Below are 17,484 nucleotides of genomic sequence, written 5' to 3'. Positions count from 1 at the left end.
GCCTAGAACAGGGATTTTTCAGCTCCATTCATAGAGGGCCCCCAACATCACATAGCTATAGTGTCCAGAGCACAGAGCCGCTAACGGACAACAGCACTTGTCCTGATGGGCCCCGTCCATATACGCTTTACATGGTCAGCCATTCATTTGAACATGTAATTTGTGAGGCAGCTACTTGCATCTCTCTGACAAGTTCCTTTTATTCCTGACATCTAGTTGCATTCAGTAATCAGTCACATTCCATTTCTCATTTATACAGTTAATGTTTTTGTGACCAGCGGTAAGCCTCAGGTATGTGTGTTTGTTTGCACCATTTTTCATGAGAGTATATCAGTAAACCACATATTTACCTTCTTCTGCAACGTTGAATATTGTTTGCATTCCAGCTTGCTGATATTCTGCCACCTCGGTGTCAAGCAGCCAGATACCTGCCCTTGCTGGCTTCATTTCAACTGTTGCAAATGTACCTTAGAGAAAACACAATAATTAATGGACATTAGAGTTCAAGGCACAACTACACATCGATGTGATAAATAGAGCAATATATTGTGTGATTGTGTAGACTATATTTCACCATTCTAAAATATTGTTTCCACCTTGCCGCTCAGTCTGGGCCTGTGTGTGGAACTTTGAGGAAATCAGATTGACTGTAAAAAACTGGCCCTTTGCAAGTGGTAATGAAGAGGTTTCCTGGAACCCCATGGAAATGCCTAAACCCAGACACCATGGCACCACCCACAGTAGGGGTCGGAAGCTTTTCAGATGAACTACCAGAAGTTGAAGAAAACATATCATATGCTATAACTTATCTCTGGTACAACTCACCTACTAATAATTGTAATAATTGCATTCCGTGTGGGCATCGCAGAGAGTCCAAACATGCCACCCCTGACAACCAGCATTCCCACATAACGAGTATCTCACCTTCTGGGACCCTTACACTGGTCATATTTGGTATAAGAAAAATCGGCATGATGAAATATGTGTTAATAAAACATGTTGGGCCTCGGATATCCATTAGTGTGGATGGGAGGACATGTTTTATTGATATTTTATGTTTGTCAGCTGAGTAAAAAAGGTGGAGCCTGTACCGGTAATGAAGGCCTTTCCAGAACTCTGGGCCAAGAGTGGAAGGGATACCCCTCTTAGCTTCACCCTCTGCCGAATGGGGATAAAAATTAGGGATTTGGAACCTTTCATTAACACAATTTGGGGATCCAATCAACATTGGGTTTTGTTCCATGTTCTCCTGTCCCAGAAACCAGCAAAGACTCTTATCACACATTTTTTTAAGTAGTAAGAACCTTTCTGTTTTTATCCTTTTATTTGTGCACTTATGTATGTCTCTTATTTCTTTTAATTTTTGTAACTAAGTACTGTATCCTTTTTAGTACATTAAAGCACATCTTTAATGGTTTTTCCCTGTGCCCAGAACAAGCCCAGTAACCTCAATTTTTTTAAGTGTAAGAGTGCGGTTTGCGTTACCATGCATTTGCTGTAGGTGTGGCTAGTGCTACTGTTTGTCTGCTTGCGAGTGGGGCGCTGTGTGGTTTTCTATGAGCCCCTAATTAATTGGTATATTATTTAAATGTCATAGATGGTGGCAGAGTGTTGGGGTGATGAAAGGATGTGCCGGGCTGTGATCTAGGTTCAATCTGAGGCCTGTGTGTAGGGACATGAGAGACTGAGTGTGTGAAATTGATCGACCCTCGGCAGTTGCACCCAGGTCACGTGACTGTTCCCGTATGTGACAATTGATATAATCGATAGTTATGGCTGAGCTTAGCTGTAATAATCTAAAGGCTATGGACAGCTTCACATCAGTTATTGTTTTTAAATTGTATTGCATCTATTATGTGAGAAGAGTTTTTGCAATTGGATATAGTTTAAAATTCTCAACTGTTTGTCTTCTGAAGCTTACATGTGTTTCCATACATTGTAGGCTGCTCAGTTCAATTCAGAGTAAAATCCATCAGGCGAGCTGTCTTGTGAGCTGACATATTTTTGCTTTATGTCTGTCTTTACGTTGTAAAGATGTCAGCTTAAAAGATTGTTCAGTAGAGTAAAGATAATGGCTGTCGAGTGAGCCATCAGTCTGACGGATAGAGTTAAGCAAATTTCATATTTAGAAATTCGTCCACATTTCGTTTTGTGGTAAAAGGTGAATTGCGTTATGGATTCCGTTACCACGGACCATAAAGCAATTCTATGACAGAATGCCTAACAGAATGCCTTTAGAGGCATTCTGATATGCATTCCGTCATAGAATTGCGCTATAATCCGTGGTAACGGAATCCATAACGCAATTCACCTTTTATCATCAAACGACATGTGAACGAATTTCATAAGCGGAAATTCGCTCATCTCTACTGACGGATTTCACACTGTACAAGGGTTCAGATGCATGGTTACCTCATTGTGACACCTTTTTGAATGGAAATTAGCTCAGTGATTCTCTCAGGGGAAAACTGCTATTTGCTACTTACTGTCCCCTGCAGTGGCAGCCACAAAGGTAAGGTAGTATTGCATACTGGAGCCTGAAAAAATGATTGACCATGTAATATATAGACAGGCCTTTTCTTCTCTGCCTCATAGACAGGTGGGGGAACTCCCTCCATGATGTCTATATTCTTCTGGAACATCTAGAAAGGTGTTGTCTAGATAAGCCCCTTTAATTTAGCACCTTGCTGCACCAAGATATAACTGTATTTTGTGGTGAAAACTAAATTTATGCTGGGTTCCCGCTGCAGCGACTGTGACTGGAGCTAGCTCTGATCCTGACTATTTAACCTGATAGACAGACTTCTGCAGTTGGTGGGGAGATGGCTCCTTCTGTCATTCTATTGGCTCCCTGCAACCCAATTGCAAGATGCTGATAGTTACTAACAGTGGCCCCATGTCTGCTTATTAGACTCCTTTACGCTGTGTTTATGACTAAATCTAGTTGCAACTGGTGTTCTTACGCTGCCCTTGTCAGTTACAATAGCGGATGGGTATAAAAATGTATTGCTCCTTGTTTTCTTGTTAATAAAGATTATTGCTTTGTTGGGAGGTGCTAGGCATTGTTGGTAGTGCAAGGCATTCTGGGAAGGAGAAGACACTATCCAGTCTACATACAGACTACAGGACATCAGCAGAGCTGTTCCATGCAGTTCTCCTTCTTATACTCTACCATCTTTGTGCAAGTATATCTGGTTAGTGACCTCTACCTTTGTTTCAGGGACAGTATGTTATGCAGAGCTGTTCAAGTAGTTGTAGTGTTACCCAGGGAGTTATTTCTGTTAGCTAGACATGCAATCTATGCATAGGCAGCCATTTTGGACATATGCTCAGTGTTATGCAAATGTTATAATACATGCTGTTCTATGCTTTCTGCTGATACATGTTATGCCTTATACTTATACAAGCCACTTGTATTCTTGTAGTTTTACCAATTCACAATCCTGTTGACCAATAAACAAGTTAGACTACAGAAAACAGTCCTCTTATTTGGAAGACAGGAATGGTTTATGCTGAATGTCAGAATGCACACTGTGTGAACGTGTATGAAGACAGAACAATTGCATTGTACTCATTTTGAGCTAAAACTATTTTTTAAATTGGTCTTTGTTATAAAATATGGTGTCTTTTTTTTGTGTACAGAGCTGACATGCTATAATAGCACCCTTTGGATTTTCTGTCTTTTCCGTCAGACCAGGAGCAGACAGACTCCTTATCTCTGCTCTATGACCTTATAAACACTCATTAAAGCTCAATCCTTATCTTAAATCCTTGGCTTAAATAAGTGTTTAGGACCTTTTAGTAGTTTATAGATAAAAGTGAAAGTACCAGTCACACAGCTAGAAAAAACAGTTAACCCTTTGTAACAGAACAGCTCAATATTTTTAATAAAAGCCAATTGAAAAAATTATTTTAGCCAAAAATTCAATCATAAACAAAAATTGCCTCCGAATGTGTACATAGTCCTTAATGTATTTAAGTTTAAAAAGAGTAAACACCCCAAATTACACTTTTATCAATAAAAGTATTCATGAAAAACACAAAAAACCTATACCAATTTGGTATCACTGCATCCCCAACTACACATCTTATAAAGTTATTATGTAATTTGACCCAAATTGTTAAAAAATAAATACAAACCTCAAAATTGCTGGGGGGGTTTTGGTACAAAAGTAGTAAGACATAAGAAAACTGTATCATACTCTTATCAACAGAAGAAAGTAATCATGTCATTTTTATACCACACAGTGAATGGTGTAAAAAAGAATTGCCTTTTTTTCCCCCCTCCTCCCATAAACAGAATAAAAAGTGATCAAAATAGTACCAATAAAAACTACAGGTTGGTCTACTAAAAACAAGCCCTTATACAGTTGAGGAAAAAATAGAAAAAGGTTATGGCTCTGACAATATAGTGACAAAAAATGTTTTAAAAAGAAATTTTTTGCGCAAAAGTGGTAAAAATTTTATAAAAATAAAACGTAAATTTGGGGTCATATTATATTAATTATATTGTTAATATATATTGTTAATATAATTATATTGACCTTTGAATATAGTAAACACATCCTAGCTATATGCCACCAATGTTTATATAACCCTTTAAAGGGGTTGACCAACGAAAAATATTCTAGAGTTTTCAAACCAGCACCTGGATGTGAATACTTTCGTAATTGCATTGTACCGGTAATTAAAGGTTTTGTATGGCCAACACTGAGTTATTCAATAAAATTTATCTGTATAGCGTCACTTATTTTCTTATTTCTTTGTCCGTCTCACTGAGGTGGCCACACATGCTCAGTTTCATCCTTCAACTGCCTCCTGAGATGTGATAGGGAGAGCTGAGACACGCCTCCTGAGATGTGATAGGGAGAGAGCTCCAGCAGAATGGACACACCCCCTGAGTTGCAGCAGAAAAGACACTTGAGCTGTCAGCTTGATATAAATCTAGCAGAGAAATGATTGTGGAGATCTCTGGTTCCATGTGAGGTACAGGTCTGGTTCTAGCTTTGTTAGAAAGAGATTGTCATGTACTATATGATCTCTGATTTTCATTTTTTTACATTAATCATGGGATAGCCCCTTTAACTAAATACAAGTGATAGAAATAAACTAACATAATTATTCTGCAGATGTGACAAATTACTTACCAGGCATTAGGGGGTACACTGGTTTCTGAAATTCTGCCTTTATTCGTTCCGTGATCCTCTGACCATGGAAATTTACCACATGAATATCTTTAGGTCCTCCCATATTGAACATGTGCCATCTCACTAGTTCATTCTGATACATATTGAAACCTTGAAGGTTGAATGTAATTCCATTTATAGCTAGAAATAAACAGAGGATGAAATAGAAAGATTAAATGTCACTATAAAATGATCTCCAATTAACGTAAAAAAGGCGTAGAAAATGGTAAATGAGACGGGCCTGCTGGGCCATCCCTGCCCCCCCCCCCCCCCTCTTTTAGACCTGGTGTGAGAGGGGAAAAATAGCAGATTGCGGTGCAAAGGACCTAATTTAGGCGTATTTCTGTTTCATAAATGACCCCCTATATACAATATATATCAATCTGATCAGCTCCTCCTGCTCTATATCTGCTGGCAGATCGGACTGAATGTTCAAATGACAGGTTACCTTTAAAGGCTATGTACACCTTTGTGTGCATCTTTTGTTATTATTGCATTGTACTCATTTTGAGCTAAATAATCATATTTTCAATTGATCTTTACTAAAAATATTTGACCCTTCTTTGTACAGCCTTGAGATTCTCTAGTAGCAGGCTCTGTATTTTTACTGTGTCCTGTCATCCAGCTCAGCTGACAGCTCCTTATCTCTGATCTTATAAACACTCATTATAGCTTAATTCTTATCTTACTGATAAGACAGGTGGCTTAAATAAGTGTTTATGACCTTTTAGTAATTTTGAGATAAGGTTTATTAGATGACCAGCACAAAGTGAAAGTGAAAGTACCCTTCATACAGCTAGACAGTTAACCCTTTGTGACAGAAAAGCTGAATATAAATCTATAAAGTCCAAGTGAAAAAATTACTTTTAGCCCAAAATGAGCCAAATGCAATCATAAAAAAATGCCCCCAAAGGTGTATATAGACACCCCGATTACACAGACCGTTCTTCGGAGGGAAGCGTTCCCTCCCAGCAATCGCTTGTTCGCTTGCTGTGCAGACCACTGCTATTACATACATCGATCTCAGCAACATGGGGAGAATTGATCGCTAAGACATGGCTCATCCCCATGCTCTACAGTGGTTTGCCGGCAGCAGATCGTAACTAGACAGTACGATCTTCCGCCAGCATGCTGAAAGATCTGGATTGCCTGATGAACGAGTGTTTGTTCATTCATCTTGAAACAGACGGCAGTATTAGACTGCCAGATGATCGCTAACAAGCGTTACTATAAACTCACGTTAGTGATCATTGGGCAGAAAATCTGCCCGTCTAATATACCCTTATGGCCGAATGCACACGGCCGTGGAACACGGACGCGAGCGGTCCGTGGTATCCCGGCCTGGCATCCTGCTGACAGCAGGAGCGCACGGTGTCATTGGTTGCTATGACGCCGTGCGCTTCATGCCGCCGCTACACTACAGTAATACACTTGTATGATCTATACAAATGTATTATTGTAGTGCAGCAGCGGCATGAAGTGCACGGTGTCATAGCAACCAATGACACCATGCGCTCCTGCTGTCAGCAAGATGCCAGGCCAGAATACCACGGACCGCTCGCGTCCGTGTTCCACGGCCGTGTGCATTCGGCCTATGTGTGTATACAGAGATAGCTGTCAGTCACTGATAACACCTGCCCTGGAACAATGAAGTCAGAAATTGCAGTGACTTAAATGTGAATTAAATCCACGTGGTGATAAATGTTAGATCGGTTGTGGTGCAACTGATGGGAGCATTCAGCTATTACTATACATCCAATACAGTTGTATTGAGCAACGGCAGTTCCATAGACTCCTCTCCACTGTGGACATAAAGATAAGGAGGTTAAGGGCTCATTCTAGTGATTGGTGGGGGTCTAGCATTCAAAACCCCCAACGATCGAATACTGTCTACCTATCCCATTGGCCATTTTAATGACTGGAATACCACTTTAATTACAATAGCGGATGGGTATGATTTAGTAAAGCACATTCAAATGTGTATATATCAATAGCAAAGTATATCTATAAATGCTCTTTAAAGACCAAAGTTCCAGAATGCGTCATGATCGTACAATATTGAATGGTAGCATGATGTTTCTATTACAGTATATTCACTAATTGCATTAGTAAGTTCCATCTCACCATGAAAGGTATGACAATTCATTCCATTTGATGATTCTTCAGTCCGGTCTTTACACGTTTTCTTCAAGTTCTTATCAAAGTACCAGCTTTTTTCTTCTTCAAAGCTCATAAATAGCAAAATGAATTCACGTGCATCCAGTGGCTGGTTGGTTAGCTTATCAAGAGTCCCATTTCGGCAGATTATCAGGGGTCCGATAAGGCCTGAATGAATGTCTCTCTCCTATTAAAGAAAGCAGATAGGTAAGTATACTACACTGCCTAATGGTCACATGTCATTAAGAAATAGCTTTGATTTTTAACCCCTTAAGGACTCGTCCCGATTTCACCTTCTGGACTTCTTTTTTGCAAAACTGACCAGTGTCACTTTAAGTGCTGATAAGTTTAAAACGCTTTGACTTATCCAGGCCATTCTGAGATTGTTTTTTCGTCACATATTGTACTTCATGACACTGGTAAAATGAAGTCAAAAAAGTTCATTTTTATTTATAAAAAAATACCAAATTTACCAAAAATGTGTTAAAAATTGCATATTTCCAAGTTTCAATTTCTCTACTTCTATAATACATAGTAATACCTCCAAAAATAGTTATTTCTTTACATTCCCCATATGTCTACTTCATGTTTGGATCATTTTGGGAATGATATTTTTAATTTTTTGGGGATGTTACAAGGCTTAGAAATTTAGAAGCAAATCTTGAAATTTTTCAGCAATTTTTTAAAAAAAAACAATTTTTAGGGACCAGTTCAGGTCTGAAGTCACTTTGCAAGGCTTACATAATAGAAACCACCCAAAAATGACCCCATTCTATAAACTACACCCCTCAAGGTATTCAAAACTGATTTTACAAACGTTGTTAACCCTTTAGGTGTTCCACAAGAATTAATGGAAAATAGAGATACAATTTCAAAATTTCACTTTTTTGGCAGATTTTCCATTTTAATCATTTTTTTTCCAGTTACAAAGCAAGGGTTAACAGCCAAACCAAACTCAATATTTATGGCCCTGATTCTGTAGTTTACAGAAAAACCCCATATGTGGTCGTAAACTACTGTACGGGCACATGGCAGGGTGCAGAAGGAAAGGAATGCCATACGGTTTTTGGAAGGCAAATTTTGCTGGACTGTTTTTTTGGACACCATGTCCCATTTGAAGCCCCCCTGATGCACCCCTAGAGTAGAAACTCCAAAAAAGTGGCCCCATTTTATAAACTACGGGATAGGGTGGCAGTATTGTTGGTACTTGTTTAGGGTACATATGATTTTTGGTTGCTCTATATTACACTTTTTGTGAGGCAAGATAGCAAGAAATAGCTGTTTTGGCACCGTTTTTATTTTTTGTTATTTACAACATTCATCTGACAGGTTAGATCATGTAATATTTTTATAGACTAGGTTGTCACGGATGCGGCGATACCTAATATGTATACTTTTTTTTTTTTATTTATGTAAGTTTTACACAATGATTTCTTATTTAAAGCAAAAAAAATCATGTTTTAGTGTTTCAATAGTCTGAGAGCCATAATTATTTCATTTAGCCGAGGTGCCTGCTCAATGATTTGAGCAGGCACCTTGTTCCGATCACCGCCCGCCGGGCGGCAGTGATCGGAACAACACATGACGTACCGATACGTCATGGGTCCTTAAGGACTCGGGAACCATGCCGTACCGATACGTCATGGGTCCCTAAGGGGTTAAAAATGGTGGGGTATAAATAAAATTGTCCTAGTTGGAAAATGCTTGCTATTCCTTTGATCCTTAGAATTGCTTACTTGGGTGGTTTTAGTAAACCACTTCATTACTAGAGTGTTCACCCCTCTTCCTTACCGGGCCAATTTTTCAGTTTTTCAGTTCAGACCAATCTAACTTCAAATAACTAGTATCTGAGTCAAACCTACATTTGATATTATTTTTTATGGGACATCTTAGACCTTTCTTTTGTGCCATTAGATGACAAAATATATATAAAATTTTTTTTTTTTTAAAGAAACACTGAAAATTATAAAAAAAATTGATATATTTCCTTGATTTCCTTTTATGATTTTTTTCTGTTACAAAAGATCTCAAAACAAAACATTTCTAAATTTAAATTTGTTTAAGAAAGCAAAAAAATGTTTTACTTTACCATTGCTAAAAGTAATAAATATTTTTAGCTTTTTTATTAACGAAAAAGGGGGACAAATGTGTGTATGTGTGTGTATGTAGTCTACTATACTATTGCTAAAACTAGTAACTATAGTTAAACGTTTAAATTTTTTAAATTTCTTTATTTCACTTTCTGTTAATTTTCTATTGATTTGTTAGTAATTTAATTTAAAGACTTTTTAATTATTATTTTTTTATTATGAAAAATCACAAATTAACCCCTTCCTGCCACAGTCAGGGCAGAAAGGGGTTAATTCACAGACTGCAGGCTCATGGTTAATTTTACAGCCAGCAGGGAAGCTTTCACACAGGCGAGTATACCGCGCGGGTGCAATGCGTGAGATGAACACATTGCACCCGCACTGAATCCTGACCCATTGATTTCTATGGGGCTGTGCACATGAGCTGTGATTTTCACGCATCACTTGTGCGTTGCGTGAAAATCACAGCAAGCTCTATATTCTGCGTTTTTCACGCAACGCAGGCCCCATAGAAGGGAATGGGGCTGCGTGAAAATCGCGTGAAAATCGCAAGCATCCGCAAGCAAGTGCAGATGCAGTGCGATTTTCACGCATGGTTGCTAGGTGACGATCGGGCTGGGGACCCGATCTGTATTATTTTCCCTTACAACATGGTTAGAAGGGAAAATAATAGCATTCTGAATACAGAATGCAAAGTAAAATAGTGATGGAGGGGTTAAAAATAAAAGAAAATTACCTCACCGAGTCCATTTGATCGCGTAGTTGCGGATCTCTGTCTTCTTCTGTAATGTTGAGCTGCCGGCTAAGGACCTGTGGTGACATCACATCACATGATCCAATCACATGGTCCCTCGCCATGGTGATGAACCATGTGATTGGACCATGTGATGAGCACAGTGACGTCATCAAAGGTCCTATTCCTGTGCACAGCAAAGAAGAAGACAGAAGAGATGCCGGCTGCGTGATCAAGTGGATTAAGGGGAGTTAAAAAATGTTGACTTTTTTTTAACCCTTCCAGCGCTATTGTACTATGCATTCTGTATTCAGAATGCTATTATTTTATAAGGGAAAATAATACAATCTACAGAACACCTAACCCAAACCCGAACTTCTGTGAAGAAGTTCGGGTTTGGGTACCAAACATGCCGAATTTTTTCACGCGGAAAAAATTGCGCATGTTCCCGCAACGCACCCGCACCTTTTCCCGCAACGCCCATGTGAAACCAGCCTAAGAAGTGCGCTCCCTTGCTGGCTTTTACAGTTTACACTGCAATGGATCGTTTTAGCACCCTGCTACAGCAATGCCATGCAGAGAGACCTCTTTTGCTGGTCTCAGGGAGAATTACTGTGACCGCAGCTGTCTAATGACAGTGAGATCACAGCGATCTTCAGCGCCATGCAGCGGTAGGCAAAAGATTAACAAAGGCAATATTTCATATATATCGTTAAATGGGTTGGAACTTCATATTTTTTCTGATATGGAGCTCCAAATCTAATTATCAAAGGGTTTTCCCATGACTAATTTATAAAATGAAAATTAGACCTCCTATAGTGCATGACAATCTGTTTCTAAGAAATCTAGAACCAGCCCTGTACCTCACATGGATCCAGAGATCTCATTCATTGCTTCATTAAGGCTATTTTCACACTTGCAGTAGCCTTTTCCGGCAGGCTGTTCCCCACCGTGCTGTAGTTTTATTCCATGTCCGCTGTGCTGCGGCCGGACTTCTGGCCTGCCTCCATTATAGTGGATAGGGCCAGAGCGGACTTCCGGTGGCATGGTCGACTAGCGGTAGCACGGATCCGGCAGGGGAACAGCCTGCCGGAAAGGGCTACTGGATGTGTGAAAGTAGCCTCTTTCTTCTAGCTGGCATCTCAGAGGGTGCCTTGCCTGGCAGCCCCGGCGATCAGCCATTTGAAGAGAAGGCTGTGCTTGTGTGATTACTGCCTTCCCTTCATCGTTTACTTGGTCACCGTCTACAGCGCTGGGGTGAGCAGGTGTAATTACAAGTTGTCCGATTCACTTCAATGGGATAGCTCATTCCTACACACTTGAATAGGAAGGAGCCGTCCCATAGAAATGAATAGGATGGCTTCTTCACCTGCTCACTGCAATGTCGATGGTGAGCAGGTACACAGTGAAGGAAAGGCAGCGCTCGCATGAGCAAAGCCTTCACTTCAAATAGCTGATCGACAGGGGGCCCGGGTGTCGGACTCCCACCAATCTGATATTGATGACCTATCCTGAGCCCAGGTTGCTTTGATAGCAGCTAGAGATGAGCGAATTTCCTGTTGGATCTTGTGTCTCTCATCTTCCTCTTGACAATATGAGGTTTAGGTCAGGTGAGTTTGCTGGCCAATCAAGCACAGTGATACCGTAGTTATTAAACCAGGTATTGGTACTTTTTGCAGTGTGGGCAGGTGCCGAGTCCTGCTGGAAAATGAAATCAGTATTTCCATAGAGCTTGTCAGAAGGGGGAAGCATGAATTGCTCTAACATTTCCTGGTAGATGGCTGCGCTGACTTTGGACTTGATATAACACAGTGGACCAACACCAGTAGATGAAATGGCTCCCCAAACCATAACTGACTGTGGAAACTTCACACTGGACCTCAATGTCACGATCAGTGTGGGGGGGAAACTCCACACTGAACACAGGAGGGAAGGGGAACAGTAACTGGGCCTGGAAACTAGGAAAGAAACAGGTCATCTCCTAGACAACCCTAATCCAGTCCCTGACTACCTATCAATATGCATAGACCTTGAAGGTAGGAATATTCATATGCAGGAAACCTAGGCCCTGATTTCCCTATAAGGCCCTGGAATAAGGTTAGGACCAGAAACAACCCATTCCTCCCCAGATGGACGAATGGAAGTCTCTGTCTCAGGCCCAGATACAACAACAGGGAATATAACAAACACAAACAAACGCGACACTTAACTTCTGTAGAGATGGACGAACAGGAACACCAGAGACAACCTCACACCAGCTCAGCCAAACCTAAATGAAGCTAACTACCGCATAGTCAGAAGGGTGGGGTCAAACTATAAAGGGTAGAAGTGATGACCACTGAGCAACAGCTGAGAAAAAGAGAAGTGGTCATTAACCCCATCAACACTGAATAAAGAGAAATCAAGGAGGCTGTTAGATTCCTCCACACTCAGCCAGTCTCCCTGATCTCCTGACACCAGTCACCTGAGGGACCGTGACATTTAAGAAACTTGGATTGTGTGCCTCTCCACTCTTCCTCCAGACTTTGGGACCTTGATTTCCAAATGAAATGCAACATTTAGTTTAATCTAATAACGGGACTTTGGACTGCTGAGGAACAGTCCAGTCCTTTTTCTCCTTAGCCCTGACATTGTCTCTGGGTAATGAGTGGCTTGACACAAGGAATGCGACACTTGTAGTCCATGTAATACTGTACGTCTGTGTGTGGTGGCTCTTGAAGCACTGACTCTAGTCGCAGTCTACTCCTTGTGAATCTCCCTCAACTTCTTGAATGGGTTTTTCTTGACAATCCTTTCAAGGCTGCAGTTAACCTTGTAGCTTGTGCACCTTTTTCCTTCCACTCAAATTTGCATTAATATGCTTGGATACAACACTCTGTGAACAGCCAGCTTCTTACTTAGTGGCTTACTCTCCTTGTGGAGGTTGTCTTCTGGACAAGTGTCAAGTCAGCAGTCTTCCTCATTATGTGTAGCTTACTGAACCAGATGGGGGTCCATTTAAAGGCTCAGCCCTTTGAATCTACAATACTGAACTTTTTCACAATATTCTAATTTTCTGAGATACTGACTTTTGGGTTTTCATTAGCTGTAAGCCATAATAAACAAAATAAACAAATAGATAACTCAGTGTATAATGAATCTATATAATATATGACCTTCACTTTTTGAGTTGAAATACTGGGAAATAGTGACCATAAAGTAAAATGGGATATCTTTAAAAGCATCCTAAAATCTCATTGTGAGAGGTACATACCGTATGGGAATAAAAGGTTAAGGAACAAAAAGAAACCAATGTGCATAAATAGAACTGTAAAGAAAGCAATAAATGACAAAAAGAAAGCATATAAATCACTAAAACAAGAGGGTAGCGAGGAAGCACTTTAAAACTATAAGGAAAAAAATAGAACATGTAAAAAACAAATAATAGCGGCCAAACTAGAGACCGAGAGATTAATTGCCAAAGAGAGTAAAACTAACCCTAAAATGTTCTTCAATTATATAAATGTTAAAAAGTATAAATCTGAAGGTGTCGGCCCTCTACAGAGTAATGAGGGGGGATTCGCAGAGAGCGACGAGGAGAAAGCAAAGCTGTTAAATAGATTTTTTCTCCAATGTATTCACTGAGGAAAATAAACTGTCAGATGAAATGCTGAATGTAAAAATAAATTCCCCATTAAAGTGTCCTGTCTGACCCAGGAAGAAGTACAACATGAGGGATCGGTCATGTCAAACTAATTTAATCAGTTTCTATGAGGAGGTAAGTTCTAGACTTAACAGCGGCGTATCAATGGATGTCGTATATCTGGACTTCTCCAAAGCATTTGACACTGTACCCCACATAAAAGGTTAGTATATAAAATGAGAATGCTCAGACTGGGAGAAAATGTCTGTATGTGGGTAACTGGCTGAGTGATAGAAAACAGAGGGTGGTTATTAACGGTACACACTCAGATTGGGTCACTGTCACTAGTGGGGTACCTCAGAGGTCAGTATTGGGCCCTATTCTCTTCAATATATTTATTAATGATCTTGTAGAAGGCTTGCATAGTAAAATATAAATTTTCGCAGATGACACTAAACTGTGTAAAGTAATTAACACTGAAGAGGGCAGTATACTACTACAGAGGGATCTGGATAGATTGGAGGCTTGGGCAGATAAGTGGCAGATGAGGTTTAACACTGACAAATGTAAAGTTACCCGTACATACTAAATAGTAAAACACTTGGTAACACTGATATGGAAAAGGATCTAGGAATTTTTATAAACAGCAAACTAAGCTGCAAAAAACAGTGTCAGGCAACTGCTGCCAAGGCCAATAAGATAATGGGTTGCATCAAAAGGAGCATAGATGCCAGTGATAAGAACATAGTCCTACCACTTTACAAATCGCTAGTCAGACCACACATGGAGTACTGTGTACAGTTCTGGGCTCCTGTAAACAAGGCAGACATAGCAGAGCTGGAGAGGGTCCAGAGGAGGGCAACTAAAGTAATAACTGGAATGGGGCAACTACAGTACCCTGAAAGATTATCAAAATTAGGGTTATTCACTTTAGAAAAAAGACGACTGAGGGGAGATCTAATTACTATGTATAAATATATCAGGGGTCAGTACAGAGATCTATCCCATCATCTATTTATCCCCAAGACTGTGACGAGGGGACATCCTCTGCGTCTGGAGGAAAGAAGGTTTGTACACAAACATAGAAGAGGATTCTTTACGGTAAGAGCAGTGAGACTATGGAACTCTCTGCCTGAGGAGGTGGTGATGGTGAGTACAATAAAGGAATTCAAGAGGGGCTTGGATGTATTTTTGGAGTGTAATAATATTACAGGCTATAGCTACTAGAGAGAGGTTGTTGATCCAGGGAATTATTCTGATTGCCTGATTGGAGTCAGGAAGGAATTTTTTATTCCCCTAAAGTGGGGAAAATTGGCTTCTACCTCACATTATTTTTTTTTGCCTTCCTCTGGATCAACTTGCAGGATGACAGGCCGAACTGGATTGACAAATGTCTTTTTTCGGCCTTATGTACTATGTTACTATGCAAATAAATTAACTTTTTAACGATATACTAATTTATTGAGAATCACCTGCAGATAGGAGAAGTTAAAACATTCTAGTCAGAGTCTAGAAGACAGCAAACACAGCAGATGCAAAAATATAGTGCTGACAGACCCTCCTGTCCTAGAACAGCTACCGACCAGGGCAAGGCCAGAAAAGGACATCTACAACAGCAGGCCATATGTAAAAGAGAGGCATAGTGAAAGTCCAGCAGAGATAATCTGTCTAAACAGGACTTACTGGTTCTACGGCACATATGTTCAGGAGTTTTCTTCTGGTGCCTGAATACCTGAATTTAAAACGCTTGATAATCTCTATGAGAACTACGCACATCTCAAGGTGGACATTGTGGATGGGTACTCTAAGTACAGCAACCTGTTCAAAAAAGGGGCAGTACTTAGCCTGCTATTAGGGGGACTGCCCAGTTTGTTGCATTGCCTAAAGTAAATAGTTATTTCAAAGGTAGCTAGAGAAGTGCACTTTAAAGAGGCACTTTGGCATATTAACTATATGCTCATTCGTGTCATCTGTAGCTGTGGAAAGGTACATTTGTGAACATCTACCAGCCTATTGCAGACTAAAACTGTCCTGTTCAGTTTGCATTTGAATTACTCAGTAAAGATTTGTTCTGCTGCACAAATGCCTTATCTTTGCTTCTTGAACCACAACACTGCAAAGTATTGGCGTCACGAACCGAGACCCTGCCTAGAACCTCAACACTGTCAACACCAAGGTCATATCAACCATCATCAGGCAGGAGAGCCCCAGATCCAGAGTGTGCCCTGAAGCGAAGAAATGTGCACCCTTCCACATCACTCCACGAGCCCAGGTAGCATTAGAACTGTGAGTAGAACTCCTCCTATCCGGCCACACACTTATGCATGCCCCTGCAGCACAGTCCATGTGCTCTATTCCTGTCCTGTGACATACTTTTACATATACCTATGCATAGACCTAATACAGACTACATTAGATTAGATAGATGGCACAGAGTGGAGACAAAAATAATCTATAGCTTTCCATGTTCTGAATTCAATGTTGAAGGTGGTCATGGTGGAGTGTGGTGTCTCTGAACAATCTTCTATGACACGATATGTTAATTATATACATTCCTTACCGCATTAACACCTGAGTGATAGGCCCATGTTCTGCATGCAGAGCCTTCTGGCTCAGGTCCTGACTGCTTTGTGGCATACCAAACATAGACATAGGATTCCTGAGGCTGCACAACACCGTCTTTCTTCAGCCAATCTGGAGTTTCATCATCATACTCGTAGCCCTCTGACGACTTTTCATAAGACACTCCATGCGCATGAATGGAGTACGGCTTTGATGCCAGATTTTTAAAAGTTACCTACAGACATAAGACAGAAAACATAAAAGTGTGAAGCATTACAATAAGGATATGTGTAATGCTATATGGAATTTAACTGTACCTGTCATGTGTGTACATGAGGAATAACACTATTTCTGGACAATATATGACCTGCATTCAGCCTTTACAGTATCACAAGTTTACCCCTTTAAAGTATCCACAGCAAATTGTCTGTTTTTACTGAGTTATGGGGCGGAGCCTGGATGCTATGATATCTTCCATACACAGAACACAAAGAAGAGGAGATGCTGCTCCCTTATCTCTCTGAAGCACACCTTAAGGCTAGTTTCACACTAGCGGCAGACTTCTCCGGCAGGCTGTTCCGGCAGGTGAACAGCCTGCCGGATCCATGCTGCCGCTAGTGCACGCGTGCTGCCGGAGGTACGCTCCGGCCCCATTGACTATAATGGGGGCAGGCCGGAGTTCTGGCGGCAGCACGGCAAACATGCCGAGAGGCGGCCGGAATAAAACTACAACATATCGTAATTTTATTCCGGCCACCTCTCTGTATGTTTGCCATGCTGCCACCGGAACTTCAGCCCGCCCCCATCATAGTCAATGGGGCTGGAGCGGTAGTCCAAGGGCACACGTGCACTAGCGGCAGCACGGATTCGACAGGCTGTTCACCCGCCGGAACAGCCTGCCGGAGTTCCTTGCCGCTAGTGTGAAAGTACCCTTAGAAGCAGTGGCTTGATTACATTATACAGCAGTTGATGGGGTATAATGCTGTGAGAGAGATATTTACTAGAAGCAACAGTGCCTCTGTGTGTCTGTTCCTTTCTCTCTGCCTCTTCCCTCTAAATAAGACTTCTATGGGCAGTAAGTGTAATCTAATCCTTCAGGTGAAGATGAAATTCTATCTCCTTTCTGGGTTGAGT

General features: G+C 40.7%; 1 protein-coding gene across 1 annotated transcript in view; it reads right to left on the bottom strand.

Moving 5' to 3' along the window:
- F5 (coagulation factor V) overlaps positions 1–17,484 on the bottom strand; it is a 158,402-nt gene that overhangs the window by 42,437 nt on the left and 98,481 nt on the right. Inside the window, exons 16-19 of the mRNA XM_040423826.1 lie at positions 16,349–16,585; positions 7,311–7,530; positions 5,148–5,327; positions 351–467 (exon numbers count right to left, since the gene is read on the bottom strand). Of these exons, the coding sequence (XP_040279760.1) occupies positions 351–467; positions 5,148–5,327; positions 7,311–7,530; positions 16,349–16,585 (754 nt within the window). The remainder of the gene's footprint in view (positions 1–350; positions 468–5,147; positions 5,328–7,310; positions 7,531–16,348; positions 16,586–17,484) is intronic.

The sequence above is a fragment of the Bufo bufo genome, chromosome 3, assembly GCF_905171765.1.
Source record: "Bufo bufo chromosome 3, aBufBuf1.1, whole genome shotgun sequence".
Lineage (NCBI taxonomy): Eukaryota > Metazoa > Chordata > Amphibia > Anura > Bufonidae > Bufo > Bufo bufo.
Note: the sequence above shows the minus strand (reverse complement) of the source record. Positions and strands in the feature narration are given on the sequence as shown.